Source organism: Patiria miniata, unplaced genomic scaffold, assembly GCF_015706575.1.
Source record: "Patiria miniata isolate m_02_andy unplaced genomic scaffold, ASM1570657v1 HiC_scaffold_24, whole genome shotgun sequence".
Classification (NCBI taxonomy): Eukaryota; Metazoa; Echinodermata; class Asteroidea; order Valvatida; family Asterinidae; genus Patiria; species Patiria miniata.
Window position 1 is genome coordinate 8,491,814 of NW_024037063.1, and position 25,216 is coordinate 8,517,029.

The following is a 25,216-nucleotide window of genomic DNA, read 5'->3' on the forward strand; positions in this document are numbered from 1 at the left end:
ATTAGCTCCAGAGTCATTCACATTTAGTGTGAATTTGAATTCAGTTTAAGATCATCGTTCATTGAACGAAAACGAACCTTTCATTTTTGTTTTCGAGCACGCGATCGGGAAAATGCGGCAATCACATGAAATTTAAGAGTACGGAGAGCATTCAAGGCATGGACCAAGAACCAGATCCAAAAGGCCATGGCAAAACGAAACCAATATGTGACATTGCAATAAGGCAGGCAATGAGTACATTTTCGACATTTTGGGTCAGAAATTGCCTCAGATCGCACCACAGAGCATCTAGAATCCAAAATTTTACTATTTTTTGACCCACTTTTTGACAAAATTGGCAAAAATGTGTTCTGGATCCGCCCTTGCCAAGAACAGATGGTCAACTAAATTCATAAAAGGGCAAACATTTTCGACATTTTGGCATTGGAATTCACTACTTACATCATATGTGGAGAACAATCACAGAAAATTGCAAGAAATATATTTATAATTCCAAGAAGATAAAAGGCCTACATACTTGAAATATGATTAAGATTTGTTTGAGTAAGAATTGTAAGAAGTTCATATTAAGGTCAGAAGGAATATAGAGAAATGATGAAAGAATAGATGCCGAAGAAAATAAATGACACCTTGAAATGGAAAAAAAAAGAAACTAAACATGGAACGTGCAGCTGTCCTAATGAAAGCCTTTGTTTTTATTTTATCCGTTACTTTTAGTTTCTTTTTGTTCATTTATGTGCATGCAGCTATTAATGCACAATATTGCTTTCCCATAAATGGAAAGGAAAGTGAGAATTGAATGCAGAAACCTCAGTAGATCGAGGTGTGCCATGCTGAATGACGATTGGTTGCTATTTAATTATGTGACACAACTTCTAAATTGGATGTGTCGGAAAACAAATTTGAATATCTATAAACGAAACTGAACGCCATGATGAAAATCAATGCGCCAAAGAATTACAGCATGGTCAAAATCGCTTGAATTTGAATGTATTTCTGACGAATTTGAGCAAGAAAAACAAAGTCCTTAGAGATTCTCATTTGGAATACAAAACACACTGTTCAGATTCACAGCATGTATAAATGTATACATGTATTATTGTAAAAGTATATTGCTCAGTGCAAGACAATATTAAAACACAGGATGTGTATCAGGACCGTCCTCTTGTTAAGTTTGATTTTTTTTCTCCTTAACTGAATGGTCATACCTTAAGCATAAAAGTTGCAAAAATACATTGGGCTATGATTGTGTTAATCTTTAATCCAGTGAAAAGGTTGTATATATGTGTTCTATATTTAGCACTACGATATTTTAAGTCAAGGTTGGCCCAAGTCAGTCTTGTCTGGCGCAATACCGGATTATGGTTCCCGACTTCCGCGTTCGGACAGGGTTGATTTTTGGCGGTAAACAACAATACAATCATCGAATTAGCAATACCAGTAAGACTATGAGCATTGGAACATAACCTATACTCCCGGAATTTGTTTTTCGGTTGGTGATGTCATTCATGTGGAAGTGGATGAGTCCAGGGTCCGTGACCAGACCAGTGACTGACGCTGACGATGACAAATAAGGCAGCAGGGAATCCCACTACCACCAAAGCACGTGGTCTACGATATTGTAGGTACAATGAGTGTACATATCAATACAAGTACCGACCGCTCATGCGTGGTCATATACCACTGCCGTGCCTATATAAACCTACCAACTACCTGTGTCACCTCATTCATAACTGGATCAACGTGAATGATCGCTGTTCGCTTGAAATGACTGGATAAAAAAAAAACAGTTATTGCATTGCACGAGTTCAAATCGTGTACAAAAGTTGGCATTAAGTTATATGTGGTGATTCGGTTAGAGCACACTGTTTAAGAGGATAAGACCTTTTACGGTATTCCGTTCACTTGAAGGACCATTACACACAAGTCTTAACAAAGCACCTCAGGCAAAGTTAGCTTTTTAGCCTGAGCTTTGGACAAACATTGTATCGGAACGGTGACTTTATTGACTGATAAAGGGCACCGTTGAATTATTTAGAGGAGACGTGAGGATTTCCGTGCGGTTGATCCATCGAGCAATTACAGGCCGGCGGGGAGATGACTGCGGCAATGGGTTTGGCGCGGACTTGGTGGTTGGCTGTTGTGCTGGTGTTCTTGGCTTGTACATGCGTCACGAATGTGGCCTTTAGCATTGACGGCTGGCCTTCATTGGCAGGTGAGTACTTGAAGGTTGATTTTTCTTTGTACCAAAACTTTTAGGTTCCAAAAAGTCCCTTGCGTTTGAAGATTGGTGAGGAGTTTTTCCTCGGTATTGCTCCCCATTCACTCGTTCTTTGCACACTGCACTGGAGCTTTACTTCGCAAACATTTTTTTGTCAGTTTTCGAGATTGTCACATAGCACGGTTTGGACTTCTGAAAGCTGTCCAAATATTGATTTGGTTAACCAAGTAGATCTCCCATCGTTTCGCAGTTATTACAATCCCCTTGTGACCATCGCAACGGATTAGCCAGTTTTACGTTAATGCATCAACGATGGAATAAGCTAAGCCGGGGTGACAGTTGAGTATAGCTTTCTTGTCTGGTACTATTACAGGTCACAGAACCCCAGAACTTACGAAGTAAACCACTAATAATTGTTCTTTTTTGCTGGACTAAAGTGAGAGCGCTAGTCATGCTTATCATGTTTATTACATTTTATATGAGCTAGTATATCGGGTACAATAATAATCAGGATAGCGTGAAATTATGAGCATGTCAGGAATGTATGGGGGTAATCTTCGCGGCTCACGCGATACCCAGCGTTTCTCAGTTGAGCATAGTGTAATGCGTAGGTTTTCCTCATCTCAAACGATACATTTGGTCGCATCAGTAGTAAGAATGGCAATATCAACATTATCTCACTTTATCATCCATGTGTTTGATGTTTGATAGTAGTAAAGATGATGGACATGATGTTCAAGATAACTTCCAGACAATACAGTCAACGTTGTATTTGTATCGTTCGATCATAGTTAGGGACAACCGTACATGATTCTTCTCGACTTTGACCTCCATAAAACTCGATAGTCAACTGTAATAAAAAGTTGTGAGTATTAGTTGTGTGGGTAATCTTTATCATATAGTAATTGTTTTGACGCGTGCACCTTGGAAATTATGTGATTTGGAGTTTAATCTCCAACCTATCTACGGGATTGATGGTTTATGAAATTGTGACATTCAGCTGGGGAAGCTCCTTGCTCCTTGATTGGACTGTTGGGTTGGGGGATCCCCAATCACGCAGGCCTACGTGCGTGTACAAACACATGGGTCGCCGCGTGACTTAACCAAATTAAATATTTACAAGATTTGCGGCTCTGTTTAAACCTAGCCTATATAAGCTGGTTTTATGAATCAATATTTTCACCGATTGAATAGAGTGGCATGCTATAAGCCAAGGAACAAAATGCCTCATTAGGAGAACATTCTCAGTCAATAATACCGAATGTGCAGCGCGGCTAGCCATGAAGGGCAGGCGCTTGATTCTACGCGGCAGACACCAACAAAGAGCGGCCTTGAGTCTGTTGAGTCAATAATATACCATTGTCGTGTTTATTTGTCATATATTATAGTCCCATATTCTGTCAACCAAAAAAGAGCCATGTACCTCTAACAAGCATAGCCAGAATTCGTACTTCCCACCACCTGCCAAATACACAGTGAAAAACCTAAACGATGCATGGTGGTTCTGCTCACAGCGTTGGGTGCACGTACAGCATCAGATGTCGAAATATAATCGCGCAGTGGTACTGGTATATTATAGGCCTATTTGACGATCATAAAGCTTTTGTTGGTCCGCAGTATATATGTTAAAAGTACGTTGTATGCAAATACAGAGCATGGATAATTTGCACAGAAGTTTGTGGAGGTAACGAATGTCTAATCAACTGTTAGTTTAAGCTTAGTCATGATGCGAAGTTGCTCATCTTTTTGGACCGACATATTTTAACTTATCTGATATCTTGATTGTAGAGGTTGTGTCGTAAATAGCCGTATCTAAATGCGAGAGTTCATTACAAGTCCATCACAAGTCCCCCAGTCTCAAATTAAGTCACAAGATGATGATGAACTGCTGCAAAAGTATTCCTTAATTGTTGATCCCCTGAACATTGTGAAAGAACGTGTGTTTTAGTTGTGGCCAGGCTTCTGATGGACTTGCGATGGACTGACTATCACTGCATTTTGCAACACGATTTTGCACAGACGTGCCTGCACGTAGTTCTAAATTATCAGGGTCAAATTTATCGCCTAAAAAAATACAAGACGATGTTTGAAATTACCCACACACTTGTTTTATTTGTACGAACTTGAATACTACAGCCTATTATCTGTCACACATGCCATTTTTAATGTCTCAAGAGCACCTGACGGAAATGACGAAGTCCCCCTTCCTGTCATGTCATTTCGAAGACATCATCCTTCTTAGTTCTCCCCATAAGACGCTTGTCATTCAGTGATGGCTTGGGCAAAAGATGTCATGTTATAGTCTTCCCTCTAGAACCACATGAATCATGGACAGCATTACCCATGACCTCGGCGACAGACCCACTCAAAAATCACATATAATAAAATATATAAAATATCAACGTCAGTATCAAATACGCTCATGTGCTTTGAGCTGAATCGACAATCGACACAATATTTTATTTTTGGTAATGAAACCAAGGACTCCTCTTGAGTGCACTATAGGAACTGTAGCTCGCAAACCTGGAAAACTGATTTGAAAAGATAAGACAATAAACAAAAATGTTCAGTTTTAGAGGTGGGAGGAAACACCAGAAGATAATAAATTGAGAGGGAAAACCCACGGCATCAGGTATAAGCACCGGAAACAAAATCAACATGTTGACCTGGGCGGCAGTCAAATCTTTGCTGGGAGAGGTCCTCTGCACCAACCTGACTCCCCAATAAATCAAAAAGTTTAGCTTCGTTGAAAAGGGATAAAGTATAACCAGGTCTAAGTTCTTTTTTTTGTTGGAACCACCAGTCGCGGATGAACGGTGGTGGAGCTGGCTCGGGCGTTAGGGGTCTATACCCACCCATGGGCCGCAGAAATAGGAACCCTTCCGCCCCTGATCGGACTGGCATCTGATGAGAGCCGATCGTATATAAGGATGGAATCAGTCCTTGAAGACGAAAGAGTCTGAATAGTTTGAGTCTTTTTAGAAAACACGCTTGTGAATCGCTACAGACCATTGTGCAGACTATACACCTTTTTTTTTTTTTTAGTAAAAGCGAATTGAAAATTGAAACATGACATTACTTGTTGGTAAAAAAACAGGAGAAACTCCACCATAATTTTGTCCAGTTAGGGAACCTAGCACTCGCCATACGGGCCGGGTTTCCTACTCATATTCCGTCAGCTACTGAAAAATCTGTGTGGCCAGAATTGAATTGAAAGGGCCAATTCATGGTGTCTAAATCTCCGTTAACTCTTAATCTGATTTAAGTGAAAAATCAATCCATCAGTTGAAAACATCCGGAATAAACTGAGACAGTTCCTTTATTCCATCGAGTGGGGATGGGGTGGGATCGGGAATTGGAGATTTGTTTTTTCATTTTCCGAAAGCGTGATCTTCATGGGTTTGAGAGAATGCGGTAGGAAGGTGTTTCGTACATGCCAAGTTAACAGTTTTATGGAATTTCACATGAAGCTTTATTAGTCACTTGTTGGGGAAAAAGTATAGGCCTAGGTCATTAACCTTTTAGTCGCAGTAAACCTTTACGACTCGTAGGGCTTTGCCAAAAAAAGACAATGGTTTCTGTATCTGTGTGTTATTTCTGCTTGGAGTCACAGAGGAGATTTGTCGATTATTGCTTACATGTCAGACATTTAATCCACACCGCTTTGAGAGATCCTTTACATGTCGTCTGTCGACGATACTCCCATCCGATTACAGAGACCAGTGTCAGTGACAAGCCAGGCGCGATGAGGAGCGATTTTTTCTGACTTTTTGTCCAGCTCTTCAGCTGTATGAGGCATATCACTTGGTAGAGCTTTGCTGTCCGGTCTTAAGTTACGTAGTTGCTGATGAAATTTCGAGTAAAAAAATTGTCTTGAGCCACTCAACAGTGAGAATTAATTGTGGAACGCTAGACTTCAATGTGGCTTTTTTTTTTAACTAATCAAAGTTGCACGGTAAATTTGTTGGGAGTGGTCATTTGTTCCATAATATATACCGGTATAGAATGTAACTGTTAACCACTATCGAGTTACTCAGGGACGTGTGGACCACCTTCGTATAGCATCTCATATTTCTGTGTGTGTGACCTTGTTTGTAGAATTGCAACAACAATAACTGAACCCTCGTTACGAAAAATTATGAGCCAGGCAAGGGAAAAAATGCTGCTTTGTTGTATGCTCGACATGGTCATGAATGATGTTTGATGGTGCGTGCAAACAAGTGCGATGTGCGGCACTGTACAGTGTGTAAAACATGACGATGGAAACTTGGAAAATGGTATCGGTACCGTTCTACACTAGGCCTGGCGGTGATTGCCCAAACTCCAGTTTCGCAAGGCCTTATTTGCATATATGCAAGCGATTGAAAGTGTTTAGATTTTTAAAACAACAATGGTCAGTAGTTTTCTCAAAACGTCCAGTGTTTTTAGCTTGCCTTGTTTTGCCCTCATGCCATATAGTCATGGTGCAAACCTGGGCTCTGGATTCGATCAAACGGTGACAAAATAAGCTGCTTTTCCTCGCAATATCTGGAATGGACAGAGGGCCATTAACTAATTGCACTAACTATCTTAGTTCCAATAATGGTCATCTGTATTCAGGATTACTGTGTCACGTCACCTATAATATAAGACAAGAACCCATGACTCTTACAGCTCGTAGCACGATTACTGTGGGATTGTTGCACATAATTTCAGTTTCGAAATGTCGTCATTCAAGAGTTATTGTGAAACCACCATTTTAGGCAAAGTTGGATTAGGATAATGGGAGTTCAGAGTTCTAAAGTTGTGTTTATCGCAGGCAGTGACGGCCTGGGCAGCACGTCGGTTCTCAAGGTCATTTTCAGTCATTTTTCACTTTTAAAGAGGGCAGTTTTCAATCTCATCGCGAAAGTGAAAGTTTTTATTTTATATTAGATATTAGAATTTGTTGGATGTGAATTGATTTATTGATTGATTGATTGATTAGAAATCTAACAGTTAGGTTACAGTTGATGAGAGACGACTTGGGCTACCGTAGGCCTTGTATATATCCCGTACCAGTTGTTGTCTGGTATGCACATTTGCTATGAAATTATTAAGAATTAAAAAAAACGCCAACGCATGGGAAATGTTCACAGCAGTTGAGGTAGTTCACATCATGCATATACAGCAAGCTGCCCTTCTGTTTACCACTCAGTGTTACTGGGTTTCACACTGTGTTCAATCATCCCCAATAAAAGCAAGTCTGTTGTAAACTTTGGTAGCATTACAAAAAAACTGTGATACAGCTTTGGGATCAGTGATCCTCACCTCGCAATGAACTTGCCCACGTTTACACTGCGCCGTCATGCGGGGAGATTGTTGCTAAATCTCCCGGGGAACATTGTCATACAGACCATGCACGCTCAACTGTTTTTCCCCCTGTTGCAGCTTGTCTCGACGGGAATATTGTGGAAATTGACATCGGCTTAACCCTTGCACATTACAATCAAAATTCTGGATAGCTCACGCAGCGTCGCGTAGATTCCATCCTTTGAAAGATTTACTCCCGTCTTGTTAGTGTCAAACTATAGACGCAGCTGACACTTTTGAGTAGAATTTCTTTTGGGCGACAGTGAAAGGAAATGATTCGGAAGACAGCAATTTATTTCACATGTAGGCCTACAGATATTTGAGCAATAGCCAAAAGGCACCGTTCTCATATCTGGTTGCATCTGGTAGGAAATACATGTATATTTGAAATACATGTAAATACATGTTAACGACTTTATTTTTTTTTTACCACCTTCTAGAAAGTATCGTAGAATATATTAAGCTGCCTTTCATTTACGGTAATCCTACTGCAGCTGTGTCCTCAGTTAGTTGGAGTTAGCGTTATAAAGTCAACATATTTGTGGTTTAGGGTAACCAACAACCTCAAAGTATCCCCCCTCCCCTCCGAGAGGATATATTTGCTTTGTGGTTTAACGCAATTCTAAAAGCTGCCGCGCTGTCACGCTCAGTTACTCATCAAACTATCAAAGGACCATACAAAATGGTCTGGGCATGTAATACCTGTACAACGTTCACAGTACCCTTTTCTTTACTTTCAGGGGGGGGGGGGGGGTAACACACTGAGTATACAGTGTTTATGTCGGTGAAGGGCAAAACCTATTATTGAATTTACATCATCCGATTCAAATTTCATCTTTTGAATAGTTTCACAATACCTGTCTAGATTTTGAACAAGTAACTTTGATGGAAATGCATAACGATTAATCATCTTTTTTTTTTACAAAATACCCAAAGACTTGTGTAAAATTCCCACAAATACTGGTTCAAATATATTCCCGAGGCGGAAAAACGTTGATTGATATTGGGGACTAGAGGTTATTTTTTATACAATATTTGCAGTGGATTCTGTTGTCAATTGACGGCGGCTTCTGATTTTTTTTTTTTTTTTACAAAGGTAAGGCCCACTCCTTTTCAGTAGCACTGACAGCAGTTGCTACTAGTACTAATACATTTGGAGCTGTGCCCGGGTAGGCCTAAACGTATAGGATGCGGAGAATAAGAACTAAAGATCAGCATAGAAAATAGAGATTGAATAAGGAGATACACCATATATGCCAGTTGCATGGTGACTGACTGAATCAGTCACAAAGGCAACAAAAATATCCATTCTCAGTAAGTAATCCGATTGCTTTTGGTTGCTTAGTTGGGAAGTATATGGACTTTTTAAAAGCAGAAAAGACAGTTTTTTTAGATCGCTGTATTAAACCGCGGAGAATACAAGCTAAAATGTCTTTGAATCCTCATCACTATACAGCTAACCAAGTTGTTAATATTTTCTCAAGCGAAGTACAATCAATCATTGCACGTTTTTCAGACTTCCGTGAGTTTCGCAGCTGCAAAATGATTTGTTTGGGAACATTAAAAACCAGTCTTTCAGAGGTGTAACGGAATAAAAAATTAATGTGCTTCAATTGGCCACGCCTACACAACTAAGTGCCGCATATGTTGCTGCTCTGTGTTTTTCTGGGCGCATTTATAGTCTTAGCTACAAAAGCCTCCAAGCTCTGCGATTGTTGTTGTTGTGTTTTTTTTAGAAATGTCTGCGCAATGCGATGGATGAAGCTAATGTTTTCAGTCGCTCCATAAATTATATCAAAGCGTTTGTGGCGACATACAATTTCTTCAAGTATGCAAGTTCAGAACACCGGCCGACAATAATGGCACGTAGCCGCCATAATCCTCGTATAATCGAAGGCCGTTCATTGGAACTTGCACCGGAAAATCAATAAATAATAGTGAACCAGATTTTCCGGAGAGTTTTAAATACGAAATAACTGATATTGGGGATGGGGTAGTCACGTACCTGAGACGGATAATGTTTTTGGCGGGAACACATCCTCCACAGATTTGCCTAGAATTTTAATTGAGTGTAGGATAACTTCTCATGATGTCATACCAACAAAATAGCATTTGTTTTTCTCAAATCCGGTCCAGCATTTTCACCTACAGCCTACGGCTTTTATATCATAATACGTTTGAAATGAAAGTAATACAAGCAGTGGTTTATAGCTTATGAATACATTTTACATGGAATCCCCAAAGCTTAATGATTCAATTGTTTTCACACATGCAAAAGAGTGGAACATTAAAAAAGGGTTTTTTTTGGACAAGGACTCAGCCAAGTGAAGCATGACTTTGTACACCATCATTCCTAGTATTTGTAAACTACGACCCATGGCCAATATTAGGAGTTGTCCCTGTGAGATTTGAACCGAGGTCATGAGACAAGTTTCATACTTGAAATTCCTGTAAGTGATCCATTATTTCCGTTGTTTCACGTGAGCTTGCTTGTGTCTTGAGATGGAAGCCATATACTAAGAAATGTCCGAATGCAGTCAAGATAAATGATGGTTTCTGTAAGGACATCTGAAACGTCTTATAGCTTTAGGGCGAAAGGTGCACAAATAAACAAAATATAATTCAGGCTGAAAATATGTTTGGTTTCGGGCACTTTGGGTAAAAATACCTCAACCACCAGGGGGGAATCAAGCTGCGTTTTCACACAAACACTACCGTAGAGCTAAATTTGATATGTGCATCTGAATTCTTGATGTATTTGTGCGGGGTGCTAACGAAGGCCAGGTCAGGCGCGCGGGATGTAATTCATAAAGGGAAACAATTCTGTTCAACCGATCACTTTCATGAAGCATTTTCAGGTTTGTGGCTGTGACGCTATAGGGATGCACCCCTGTATTCGAATTCCCATAGACACCATTGCTAAACGCCCATACTTCAAAATTAAAAAACAAAACAACTCAGAATTCTCACAGGTATTAGCTGCAAAGAAAAATGATGATCGACATGTCATCTTTCATTTTCTTCTCATTTTTTCGTGGGTTGAACATTGACGTTTCGAGAAATTTTCACCCAAAGAAGACGACCCCTATTTTCCCATAAGCGGAAAAGTAGCCATCTTGAAAACGATCACTCCACAACATGGCAAAATAACGCTACTTTCGAGTCCAATTGCATTCAAAATACTCAGAATTGGAAGCCCCAAGCCCGGGCTAGAGGTTCATTGCCATATATCTTCATTTCCCCAATTTTATGGCTCTCAGAACTCTCTAATATAGAATATATTTGAGGATATAACTTTGATTCATGAGCTCGGCAGATGGGTTTTGGCCTATACAGGTGTGTGAACCCATAGCAGACTTAGATTATGGCGGTTGTTTCTCATTGTCTTTGTTTCTAATCATTGGCATATACGTGATGCGTGACATTGACAGGCAGGGGTCCAGACCGAACATCAATACCCCTGACACTGTTTGGATAAATTCTGGGTGGTATCTAGAACCACACGTCCCATGTTCAAGGGTCGTGTTGGGACCTTATCCCGATTAAAGTTAAGCCTGATGGTTGTAAAAATGTTGATATTTCAAGTAAACGTTCAGCAGCCGGCAGTATGCGTGATGTGATGCTATGTTGTGACACCCATTACATGTTGGTCCCAAGGACTGGGAAAAACTGCGTCTGTCAATTTAATGCTTATCGATTAGTGCTTATCATTCCATGATTGCCCATTGTGAAAAATTCATTGAATCACCTATTTCACGAGATCAATCAATCTTTCTTATTTTAACTTAGAAGTCTTGTTAAAGCTTCTAAACGTTGCACTACTTCAAATAATGCGGTGTGTCATCACCAACAGAGGGCGGTGTTCATTAATAGCAATTTCGGGCAGACAACAATTCCCTGATGCATTTCAAGGTCCGGTTAAAAAAGAGCGTCGGAAAGCGCCTGCTAGGCCTAAGTGTTTCAAAGCTTGGCAAACAGAATTAAAAACTGTCACATTAAAAGTTCTGTATTCAAATGGTCAGAATATTTGGGAGTTTACATTTGTTTAAGTCCGTCATATTATAGTAGACTCTATTTTAAAAGAAATTGAGATGATTGAGATCCATAGATAGCGTTATCGCAAATCAAATTTTTAACCATATTTTGAAACTGTTATTCCTAAAAGGTACCTCAATTTTCCGTTCTTTTTTGTAAGTAAAATTCAAACGTATGAAATATGGTAACACTCCATAGGGCGACTAAGGCTCGTCGATGGCACCACTGATATGGAGGGCGTGGTCGAAACCTTCATCTATGATGAATGGAGGATGGTGTGTGGTCAAAACTGGACAAAGGAGGCTGCGCACATGGTATGCCGACAGCTTGGACATATCGGCGGGGCGGTGGAAGCGCGAACCCAACCCACACCCGAGGCTTTGCTTTCAGAGCCGGTCCTTGTGGATCTGGTGGCTTGCGTTGGGAGAGAAGGGGAGAATACGGAGTGCGATGACTACGTGTCGTCCGGAGATGACTGGTGTAACCCGTTCGAGGTTGCCTGGGTCAGATGCGCCTCTGAAACCACTGAGCTCTTCCCATTGAAGCAAGGTGATCATGCATCCGAGAAGCTGTATGCTGGCATGATGCATGATTTAGCATCCATGTTAAATTCTTTTATTTTGCTTATTAACAAAAGCTTTGCCGTGGTCTACTTCCACGCACGTGTGTATAATATGACATAGCTGCAGCTGTATCAAAAATAAACACCTTGCTCGTCTCCAAGGGGGACCGCTAACCTTTCGACTTTGAAACACGCTTTGAAACACAGTAGCGGAATAGTGCAGATGTGCATGTAAAACTAGAACTTTATGGCAGGCCGTCAAAACATGGACATTATTCAACATGATATATGGCCAAAGCGGCCCGCCAAAGTGTAATAACTTAGCTCTGGAGCTACATTATCAACTCAGTTATTAATTGACTCCATGGTTAGATCATGGATGAATGCTGCTTACATAGTGCTTTAGCCAAATATGTTTCCTTTTGATGCGCTCACTAATGCTAACCGAAGTGTCCAGTGCCGGTCACACCATACTTGTCCAAAGAGGCCCTGGACGCTCAGAAAGTTTGAAACGATTGTATTAAGAAGTTGTCATAATCAACAATCTTTTCGTTTGGACAGACCAGACACAGTTCATGGCCTTTTTGAGCGATTCTCTGAAGCTCAAGTTGTTCAGAAGGGCTCTTTAATTCTGCATTGCTGATTGGATGGATGCTGAGTAAGATACACAGGAATACGCAACATTCAAGGGCACATAATGCAGCAGGCGGAGGGAAAGTAGCAGCTCAGACATACACAGTCTATCTGCTCTGATCTGAGATAGACACTAGAAGGGAAGTTATTTTGGAAGTTCCCCGCTGTCCTGTGCATCTTAATATATCCCGGCTGCTCAACTGTAACTCACTACACACATTAAACTGATGAAGCTGCATAGTGAAGGATTAATCGGGAAGTTGGGATAATTCCAAGTTCATGGACCGTGTAGCCGTCACTTCTATTACGGGAAATTGCCATTATGTATCATCACCACATTAAATACTTGATGTAGATAAGAGTAAATAACGATATGTAGCCTACACCTTGCTTGCTTTTTACTGCATGTTTAAGACACTCTCCTTAAACGGCATGCCCATATATTGTTGCATGAATAAAATTCTATTATTCTTCAGCTTGCCAATCCTGCTTGAAGTTTTTGTAAAATAATTATTGGACAATGGTAAACACAACTTAAACGCTTTAAATACGAAAATGACTTCAAAACGGCACAACTGTGTCTCATTTTGTCACTGACACTAATTATTCATAATTGCTAATGAGACTTTGCCGTTGCTGCTCCAGGTCGTGGTATGTACAGAATGTCAGTACGAAATCTCTTTTGTTTATAATATAGCAGTAAACACCCAGATACTCTTTGAGGCAGTTGTTATACCAGTTTAATAGATGTTCCATAATCACACAGCGCTATTTTATAGATCACGCCATTTATCCATTGGTATTACTTTCTAACCAGCATTTATTTTATGTAATAATACCATAAAGGCTTGTCAAGGGCATAATGATGGATGAATGATGACGTGTGCTTCCCATACCGGCAGACAACTTGACCGGGTAGGGGCAGTATGAGGGACGGACCGCAAAGGAACTTAGCCTGGGCAGACTCATCGGGTGGGACACCCTTGCTAATAATATGAACTTTTGTCAGGGGTAACTCTGGAACTGACTTGACTAGTGTGACTAATCATCTCCGCTTTATACGTGCCACGTAAGCTTACGCTCGCTGTGCTTTGGCTGTCCGAGTTGATCGATAGTCAGGCAAGCCTCACTCACGTTCATGTGCCAGTCTCTAGTGACGTTTACTTAAGAGTTGCAAACTTCCAACGGCCCAACTTCTTCATGAATTAAGTAACGTCACTCTAAGCTTATTTGCATAACCGAGCTGCTGTGTGTTTTGTCAATTGTTTCATTGACGCAGTGAAAGGCACCAACTTCAAAATGTTGATTCCAGGGTTTTCCCGAGTGCCCGATGCGAGTGGCCCGGCGCAGCCATCTTGCTTGGAACGATCCGAGCTGATGCCTGGCCATAGCATGGACAAGCTCATCCCGTTCTTAGTTTACATCTACTGTGTTCGTTTTACAGCTCTCAACATGGGCTCGGAGCAGGCGAGTGGAGTCAAGCCGATTGCTACCGATGTCAGCGATGGGAGCGTGACCCTCGATTGGTCGGACTGGTACCGGGAGATTGACGGCGAGAGTCTCTTTCTCGTTCGCTTCATTATCAAGTATCGTATCGCCGATAACGATGCTACCATGCAGTACGAGATAGCGGCTGAACCCCGTAACTATGAGACTCGCCATACCGTTACTGGCTTGAAGGAGAGGACCAGGTACGAATTCATCGTAGAGGGAGTCAGGCTTGGACTAGAAGGTGAGGAGGTTGGGCCTACTACACAACCTCTGGTTGTCATCACGCCATGTGGGGGTAAGTTATAAGGCAAACTACTCGAAATGTTTAGCTACACAATTAAATGCTTCGTTAATGAGTGAACTATCTTTCTAATTTCTTATGGTCGCTATTTTGGCTGCCCCATAACCTGCATTAAAACGAACTTATACTTAAGAACGGCCAATTAAGTCAAACAGAAATCAGTGGTTGAGAAATGTTATGAAATTATTCCAGTGGCATTTTGAGAGTCACAGTATAGCCTAGATCTAGAATTGCCTTTGCCCCCTTAAAGTAGGAAAACCATTGTCACCCGGTGAGAAAAGTGCAGTGAAAAGTGACAATAAACAGACGCTGCATAGACATAGGTCTAATCCATTTTTCCGGCAGTGGAAAGGACTGCCCTCAGCATCTCCAAAAATCAGGACGCCGAAGGGTACAGGGCCAGACAAGCTAGTGCTACAATGCATGCTATGCACTCCAAGTTATTGAACAGTTTCCAAATCAACACAAAGGACGAATAAACGTTTTTATTTCACGTGTACTTATTTTCTTCGAGAAAACGACATTTTCAGGGAGAGGAAAAAAAGATTTAGTTTTGCAAAGTGTTTAAAGGAGCCCATATTTCATATCTGTTATCAATTACTCTATAGCATGCACTTTTCGTCGCGTTAAGGGCTCAAGCCAGAGGATGACAATAATCCCCTTTAAACTAGATAAGGAAATGACAGACTTCCTTTGGCAATCCCACAGCTCCGTCTCAGGTCAGCAATGCTGTCGTGTGGCCTCAGAACGGCACAGGGAAGGTGTTGAAGCTGTCCTGGGGACGCCCCGATGACCCAGACTGTTCCCCGAGCTCTTACATTGTCGAATTCAGGCAGCTGAGCCTGGGGCAGTGCGAGCGGGAAGCCCAGGTACTAGACAGCACCTCGTTGGCAGGCAGCACCGAGCTCACGCAGTTCACCATAGGCGGCCTGCAGCCACACTCAACCTACACGGTGTACGTCACGTCACGCAATCGGTACGGGATCAGCCAAGCGTGGCGACACAATGTCACCACTAACGAGGAAGGTAAGGAAAAGTGGAAAGTTCAACCATAATATTTCACTGGGTATGTTTTTGCATTGAACTGCATGTTGCCCAAAGTCATAATTTGCATCCATAAAATGACCTCTGGTGTTAATTTTGACCAATTATTTACCCTTCACACTTTGACCCTAGTTCCTAATTAGATTTACATGGTGGATTAAAAGTGATCCCTCATAAAGAACCTTAAGCCCGGCCTAAGCCCCGGCACTTGAAAAGCGTTACTGATAACAAGTGAGTGTCCAAACAAAAATATAATGAAAGGACAAGCAAACACAATTGATCAACATCTCTAAGATTCAAAACAACCAACTCAGAAAACCACGAGAGGGAGAGTTAGGGATGTTGAATTACAGCTATATGTATATACAGGAAAGGTGAATCATCTCGAGACATGTGGGGCCAGACGGTGGGAATTTTGAGGCGGAGAAATTCTTGTTCTTCGCCAGAATAATTATAGTCTTAAGCCATAGTTGAAGACGGTGTATAACTCGACAAAGTGCTATTAATAAATTATTTAATCCGACCACTATCCGTCGCAGTCTTTAAAATGTTGCTTCCCACATATGCGCAGTCAAGACTTACGGCGCCCAGATATTGGTAGACAACCTAAAGACCTAAACAACAAGATACATGATAACACTTGTATCGCAGAACTTTCCCCCAATTTCCCCTCGTGTCAAAACTATATTTAAACCATACCACCCATTAGGGTTCTCACCTTAAAAAACCCTTGAGAATGCACATGAAACATTTAAAGCGAATATAATAAAAGAGAGTTAATATATCAACCGTTCTCAATTTGAATACACGCGGTACGATTTCGAATAACTTCACGTATAGGCCTATTTGCCAGTTCGAGTTCATTGTCTGATCACAATAATATACTTATGCGCATTCAATCGATCATATCGAACATTAAGGAAATACCAGACGAAAAATGCTCGTAATTTTTCATGCCATGAAATATAACAATGTCATATTAACGCTACATAGATGGTGAGTGTCGCCTGGCGGGGTTGTTCTGAGAAGCCTATAGTCTGGGTTAGGGTGAAGAAACTTTCAAATTGTCTATTCAAAGTGTTCCAACTTGGGTGCTAAGCTTTGTTTGTCATCTAACCGAAATTGACCCGCTAGTTTCTTGGGATATGCCGGGAGAATTTTTGCCCTTGAGCCCAAATCAAAATGGGTTAATGGAAGCGGATAACTTCAAAGATGTTGTTCTAGATTTACTGGGAACCCACGGGAAAATCGTTCAAAGTTTGACGATTTTTTTGGTACCCGAGCCAGTACGTGTTAAGCATTTTTTTTAAAGTGTGACTGACGCCACCTCGGTATCAAATCAAGGTCGAAAAACATTTCCTGTTTCGTTAGAAATCCCTCATTGCAAAGCCAAGTTGATATCCTTTGTTTCCTGGATATATGTCATTAGAGTAAAAGACGAGTAACAGAAACCATACACATTGCTCAGTAAAGCGAGAAACACATTTCATTCCTGCCAGAAAATAAGGGAGCCAAAATTGACGTAAGATAAGGTCCGCCATATCAGGTAATAAATAATTATCTAGATTCGGTTGACTTGAATTTGGATACCAACTGGGTATACACAAAATAGTATCATAAACCTTTACTTGTGACATAGTGGTGTGCCATTTGCAGTCACGTTTAATGATCAATAAACCACACCAAACCCAGTGGAATAGGTCTAACGCCCTGGGTTCACTCACCGTAATTGGATAATGAAGCCTTTGAGACCCTGCACTGTGGGGTTCGGAGCAAAGGCTAATGGTTGACGAGTTCAACTACATCACACTCGATATAAAGACTTTCCCATATCGTCCGGTCAGTCATAAAGTATCACATAAAATTGTTTACGGACGAAGCCTTTCAAGTACCGCGCTATTCACCACAGGTTCAAGGAAATTGTCACATGTCAAGTGAATATAATTCAGTTAATATTGAACGTCTTCAACTAAAAGCTTAGATGCAGTGTTGTAACCAAGACACGAGTCAAGTCAAGTCACAAGTTAAAGTTTCACAAGTCAACTTAGTCAAGTCAAGTCGCAAACCATTTTTTCCGTTTTCAAGTCGAGTCAAGTCACACTGCTAAGAAGCAATTAAAACTAATGAGGTCCCTCCCAAATCTTCAGTTTCCCTACATACGGTATAAAAACATTCGTATCCCTCAAAACTTTTTGTTTCTTCTAAATATCCCATTTGTATAATCAAAGATCAATTGAATGAATAAAAACCCAGTAGATTGAACATGATCGGCTCACACATTCTTATAGCACAAAATATGACAAATTGACAAGGAGGATTTTGCATTTACAAATTCATTCAATAGGCCGATTGAAGCTTTGAACTAAACATTGCGGAACGAACAGGGTATATGTTTAGCAGCTTGAACTTGTTCAAAAGTTGCTAAGTATAGCAATTTGAGTTTATTATCAATCAAGTTTATAATCAGACCAATAAAAGGGATGCTTGAGTCGCTCAATGACGATCACTTCGAACTTGAGACGTATAGGCTTACTTATAGCTCCATGCTCCGACTAGAAACTGATTTGAATGAATTGCTTGTACACCCACAGTGCCTTCTGCAGCGCCAACTGGCCTACAATCCAAGTATGTGGACGGGACCAAGCTGCGTGTCTCGTGGGACCCCGTCCCGTGTGGACATCGAGGTGGCATCATCACCGGCTATACCTACATACTCCTGGACGTGACAACGGATCAAGTCAGCTACAGTGATCATACCAGTGACACCAACGTAGTTCTGCCTGAGTCACGTGCCCTCAGACGCTACAAGTTTCTGGTGGCCGCCAACACCGCGGTGGGCCGTGGGCCGTATGCTGCCTTCTCGGTGGATGCCCAACCAAAAATCCTAGACAGTAAGTTACCACAAATATGACATTATTGCTGGTTGCAAAGGACCAGCCTTTCCAAATTGACTCCTCTCTGTCATTTGTGACTTAATACCCTGGTCTGGAAGCTTTATGAGGCTTGCCTTTTCAGGTAGGGGTGATGAAGAAACTACACACATGTGCATGCATGGGTAATTAGTCTAGTCTTCAAGCAAATGGCGAAAGTGGATTATGATGAAACTGTTTGTGGTCTCACGTTTGAGATTCCAACGAATTTAAACTCATGAAGAGAAAACAAATCAAAACAATCATCTCACACTGCGTCTCTTTTACTAGTCGTATGACGAAAATTATAGAGTCGATTTCGTGATGCTGCTAAGTACACAAATTATTGTGCTTAGCACGGGGGATTCATGCATGCGTGGGACGCCCATTGCCTGTGACTGGACTCTGATGGCTGACTGTAACATGCTTAGAAAGAAAATCAAAAACTGCTGCTGAGTATATATTCTCTGCTAGTCGGCTGTACGATGTTAGATCCTGCCAGAGCCCAATTTCATGGCGCTGTTTTAGCACCCGATTTTCTGCTAACAGAGCCTCTGTCTACCTCATAGAGATCGTAAGCAGTGAGCGCAGCAAAAAGCACTCTTACAACAGAGGAAAAAGTTACTTAAAAATTGGTGACTATAGAAATCTCCATGTGCCCGCAACCGTTAGCACATTCAACAACATTAAACATAAAAAGTGCTTAAAGTTAGTACACTTATTTTCTGCTTAGTTTGTGCAACTTTTCTGCTGAGTGTTAGGCAGCACCAAGACATTTGGGCTGGTCTGATTGATAAACATAAACATGCATGAGACGGCAAAATGTCGCCAAAATAGGATTTTCTCAATAATAGGACTTTCAAAGATTTAAACCTCACTCTCATTCGAGAGAAAATTCCTTTCATCCGAGTGAACTTGGGACAAGACGGTTTAGAGTTTTCACTCTCGAGTTTTCACTGGGGCAATTCGTTTATTACCCCAGTACATCAATCGAAAACTAGAGTGATTTTCACTCTTATTCGTCTTGTCCCTAAAGTTGTACTCTTTATGGGATGCTTTGCAATATCAGAAGTTACGCGATATCGAAAATATAATGGCTCGAAACTGCCGCCACCTCCCACCTCTTGGGGTAATTCTCTTAATTTACTCTCAAAGGGGTGTCATTCAGTTGTGGTAACAGGCACTGAGTTTGACGCTTACGTCCTCTTTCTTGGAAAGATAAAACGTCAAGTTGGGGTCAACTTATGGTCGATATTGACCTTTTAGCAACCGAAGCAAACTTGAAGAAGAAAAAAAGAGGCTGATTCCTTTCCACCAGCCTTCTCCCTTGGGTTTTATGCAACTATAGTATAGGTACATGACTAAAGCTGACTTTGTCAGTAAATCATGATGACAAATATGCACGTTGTAATACCGTATAAGACATGTTCTACACGCTGAGCTAATTCTGCGCGGTGCTGCCCCGCCAAACTCAATTAATTTGATTGTTTAAACTTTGGTCCGGCCTAGCAGGGCGCTTAGAACCATTTGAGTTCGGCACGGCAGTAGCACGGCGTTTATAACAGGCTTTCATCTTAATAATGGGCATCTAAATGAACATTTCAAGCGAACATCGCCGCCTCCTGAAGCAAACAAGGCAATCCTAGTAAAGCCTGAAGCTTTTTATTCATGCATCCGGTGTACACAGTGGGCCAGAGTTTGCCCATCCTTGGGCGTTACAGGGTAATCCTATATGATAGCACTGCCCGGCTTTAAAGTGACAGTGAGCAAGTCAGTCAGTCAGTCAGTGAGGATAGGCACAGAGGACACAGGGCTGGCCCTCTGGGACCAGCAAATATCACTCAATAATGAAGTTGTCCCACTTCAAATATAAATACCCAAAGAAATGACCAACTAGGTCAACTTATTACAGCTTGCTCATTTTTGTTTTATTGTTGGCTGAGGAATTAGGCCTCTGTCTGAATCACTGCTGAACAGGTGTGAGATGAGACGGTGAAATTGATTAATGCATGTGCAGATATTGTGTGTCAAGTAAGCTATCAAATATTACAGCACGCAGGAAATGTACCAAATCTAAACGGGAAGCTGAATCAGCTTTACATGAGTCTCTCATCAATTGCACGCGAAAAGATGGTTGTTTACAAGTATCTACCGTTTTGAGGGACCTTTATGTTGCACAGAATATAAACATTTTCTCATAATCGTTTCATCGATATTGAAATGGGAATTTCCCTAAATTCAATCGACCTTGTATATGAACATTGGAACTTAATTGTAGACATTTTACACGGGTTTATCTTGAAAATGGAAGTTTATAAATACAATTAAAATAGTTTTCGTGGGAAAAAAAGTTCTGTCCAGATGGTTATCTCGTTTGTCCAGAAAAATATCTTTAAAAATGTTTTTCTCAGAGGTTGTTTTAATTCCCAGGTCTTTAAAAGTGTACCAACTCGCTTCAAATTCAGGTTGCAGGATGTCCGTTTTGAGAACACGCTGCACCAAGAAAAAAGTTTGAAAACTTAAAATATCATCCAAATTGCAATCCTTACAATGCCTTTTGCCTTTTGTTGACGTCTGGTGTTTCTTTATATTTTTCAGTCTGCGGGCGCCCCGCTCCATATGACGCAAGCAGAGACATCGTACAGAAGATCTCAACTGGCACAGATGCCCGCAAGGGTTCAGCCCCTTGGCTTGCACAGCTCTGGTACGTCGACAAGGGAACCCTCTTCTGCCATGGCTCTATCCTGGACAATCGCTGGATCCTGACTGCTGCTCACTGCATCCGTGCTCGGAATGCCACCAAAAATGACATCATGATCCGTCTGGGCGATCACGACAAGAGCTTACCGGAGATGGAAGAGCAGGTCTACCGCGTGGAGGACATCAAGGTGCATCGTTCATTCAGTACCAAATTGTTTGATGCCGATGTGGCTCTCGTCAAACTTACACAGGCCATCCAATTCACGGACTATGTGAAACCAATCTGCTTACCCGTCAAACCGCTGTCCAAGTCCATGCTAAGGCCTGGCACCTACGGGACGGTATCAGGCTGGGGGAAGGTGTCTAGTCATGACGAGAACTATCCTCGTCACCTCAAGAGAGTCACTCTCCCTGTTCAAGACCAGGTGGTATGTCGTCGTTCCACGCATTTTGAGGTCACCCCAAACATGTTTTGCGCTGGTTACAGTGCTGCTAATAGGGGAGACTCGTGTGAAGGGGACAGCGGGGCCCCGTTTGCTGTCCAGCACATGAACACTGACAGATGGTACATACTGGGAGTGGTCAGTTGGGGGGAGGGGTGTGACAGGAAGGACAAATATGGCTTCTATGTACGCCTCCATAGATACACAGCTTGGATTCGTAAACAAACAGGAATTAAACTGAGCTAGCGACGGAGTATTTTCGGTATTTTATTGTGATCTATGCAATTTTTTTAAACTCTCTTCAAGATATTCCGAAATATATAACTTCCAAATCTGGCCTAATATTTACTTTTTATTTAATGCTAAATTAATAAAAGCGCAGCAGCTGCGTCGCACTGTAGTTTCAAATAGATTGACAATACGCTTCATAAATAACAGTGTACAATAACCTCGCGCCCGAATCCTCACCTTTTCGCCCCATTGTTTAAAACGATTTTAAAGTATTTAATTTATTTAAGAGAAAGCACTGATATTGTCGATACATGTATATACCCCAAAGGGGACAGTTTTTCGTTTTATGGTGCTTTGATGCCTGAAGATAGAAGAAAAACCTGGTATATATACGAAAGCTCGCGTCTATACTTAAAACCATTTTTAATTGCGAAAGTTTGTCATTCGTGTTTATCATCAGGAAGTATTCGAAGCAGAAACTGCAAGTAGAATGACCCTGATTTAGGGCCTTATTAAGTAATGTTGATGACCGAAACAGCAAGCCAAAAAGCTCAACTATATATATGGAACACGCATAATGAGAGTGATGGAACATTTTTTAGTCAATTTCGTCGCCTTTAGGTCTATAAAGTATTGAATATTCTTGATCACAGTTTAGCTGTGAATTCCAACTGATCTTACCATGTTTACCGAAACAATGATTAACGCGAGGAAGTTATAGTTCTAACACACGTGACCAACAACATACCAACATCACTACGTCTTTTATCATTATGGAAGCATTTGCATCTTTGTGTACATTCAGATTTTTCGAGCATGATTATTGCAATCTGACCTTTTGTACATTGTCTTCAACTGTCTACATATTTTGTATTATGCAGAACATGCCATTATTTACCGCCACTGGATATAACTTGACGCTCAAAGTTAGTCTATGGAATAGCCGATTGCACAACAAGCGCCTATATTGCGATAGGCCTATGCGTGCAGATTCAGCCATCAATTTGCAAAACAAGTCTGCACCTGGACCTCCAGATTCTGACCATTCAGTGGGTGCCTATATACGGGTTTCGATAACCCGTTGTTATATTATAAAAACATGGCAGCCAAAACTTATTGACCAGTCAACAGCTTAGGCCGAATTTCTGCTCGAAACGACGTCACAACTTCTGAAGACTTGCACACTTTATGCCGATTGGCTGGTGCACTTGCACACTTTATGGTGCATGCACACATTATATCAGACGTTGTTGGGAAGCTTGCAATGCGGGCTCCGTTTAACAACGGGTGATACTCAGCCTACTTCAAGCCAGCATTTTGAGTGAAACAAAAATATTGTATTTGGTGTTATCCCGCCTTGTAGTTGACCCACAGGATAAAGCGACAACTGGTCCAAAAAGTGCAACTTAGCTTACCTTTGGATTAACTTAGAAGCTTGAGTGGTTACCAAAAATAGCGGAGGGGTAAAGAGGTTACCTAAAATGTTATCGTTGTATTTGGGTGTTTTCCTAGTTTGCTGTTGTAACAGAGTAGATATTCCATTTACATTCCTCAGTCAAGATTTCAAGGAAAAACAATCGGTTACAAGAAGCTTAACTTTACCCGTTGATAGAGTAATGGAGTTAATGGAGTGGCTTCCCTTTGTTAGTACTGGATGTCGAGGATCTTGTGTTATGTCGAACTTAGTTATTTCTTGCCAGTTGAACTTTTTTTTTTTAATATGGAAGTGTCTTATAAATATCATGTCTTCGTATAGGTGAGGTAAACTGTGTAAAACTAAATTTACTTACTTAAATTGATCGGCTTAGAAAATGCAACTCAACTACCGTCACTTTGTTAGCTGTTATGCAATCTGTATGGTATTGGCTTTTCCCAAACGTATATGTTAAAGAGTATCTCTATTAATGTTATTCACTTATTTTTGGAATTCTGTATAGGCCTACTTGCGTGTTTATTGTTGCCCGTATAAGAGTGTACACGTACACGAAATGTCATGTATCTTCGTTTGAAGAGTTATGAGTTAAGCGTTTGTAAGCGCTGTCCGTAGTTACATTGTTATCCTTGGTATTTATATTTCTGTGGGCATTTCGGTGACAATTCTACATGTGAGAATGATGTCAAGTTAGAAGTGTATTGCGGTGCTTGGTGTGGCAACCATACAAGGCCCCAACTTCCTTATCTCCAGCGAATGATTACTGGATTATATTATGTTATAAAGACAATCAGACACATGCTGATTGTAACTTAAAGCTATACATCAGTATCAGTCCGATATTCATACTACCCTATAAAACAGTTTAATCTGTGTTGAAGTCATATAGATGATTCTCGTTAATCAGAGATTTGTGTTTGACGTTGTCATCTTTTATCTAATGCAGCGATGCATGGTGACATTACATTCAAAGAAAGTGCAATACGTTTTCTGCTGCTAGCAAAACAGAGAGCAGAAAAACTGTCATCTTTACCTTTTTTTTTTAAGAAGTAACTGATAGTCCTCAACACTCAAATTCCATTGTTTAAATTGTATAATAGCGCGTATTCGGTGTATTTATTTGCAGTGCTAGGCTGTTAAAACAAATGGTAATTTAAACTTTTAAATTCGCTGTTTTTCAAACAGACACAAACGTGACAATAGCGCTAAAGGCTTGTAGACCGTCGTTTCGATTTTGTCTTAAAATATTAAATGTAACTTAACGTCAATGTTAAAAGAAAATATTGAAATAGCCGCTTCTATATTTACACTTTATCCAACTATATTTGTGTGTATATAGTGTATATATTATGCAATTTATAATTTATTTTGTGCACGTTAATTATTAGCTCAGTAATATTTTTGGTGTCAAAGACATCACGGTTTTTCCCGGAAGAAATAAAATCTCACCTTCAAACTTTGATACAAAAATAACGTATTTAATGAAATTTGTCGTTATTTTTTTGTGGTCCTTTATATTTGGAATTCAGTGAATTAAAGTTATTCCATATAGATTAAAAACTCACCACGCGGGAAAATTCTGATATTTTCAAGGGTGGAATTAGGAAGAAAGTAGGATGACTGACAACTGGCTTTTGTATGACGACTTCCTTTCCTAAATAACCTCATACAATATTGCCCAACAATTTAGATTAACGATCTATTGACGATGCACTTCAGGTATTTCGGTACCCTCCCACGCAACATCTAAAGGCCGGGTTCACAAAAGAGACGCGAACTCATGACATCACCAGTTTTCGCACTCCAAATTGTCAACAGCTCTCAAACACATTTTTAAGTCAGCGAATTTTGCTGTAAACGTTTTTTGACGTCAAAATCGCCTG

At 40.7% G+C, this 25,216-nt stretch overlaps 1 protein-coding gene across 2 annotated transcripts; it reads left to right on the top strand.

Moving 5' to 3' along the window:
- Window positions 1-1,658: 1,658 nt before the first annotated feature.
- Window positions 1,659-24,647, top strand: LOC119732498 (mannan-binding lectin serine protease 1-like). 2 transcript variants are annotated; one of them, XM_038206022.1, is made up of 6 exons: window positions 1,659-2,215; window positions 11,786-12,136; window positions 14,227-14,568; window positions 15,283-15,600; window positions 18,210-18,509; window positions 21,126-24,647. In XM_038206022.1, exons 1-6 carry the CDS (start codon window positions 2,098-2,100, stop codon window positions 21,914-21,916), a joined length of 2,220 nt encoding a protein of 739 aa, XP_038061950.1. In that variant the 5' UTR covers window positions 1,659-2,097; the 3' UTR covers window positions 21,917-24,647. The 2 variants fall into 2 exon arrangements, with proteins under 2 accessions (XP_038061950.1, XP_038061951.1); XM_038206023.1 differs by lacking the exon at window positions 11,786-12,136.
- The last annotated feature ends 569 nt before the right edge of the window (window positions 24,648-25,216 follow it).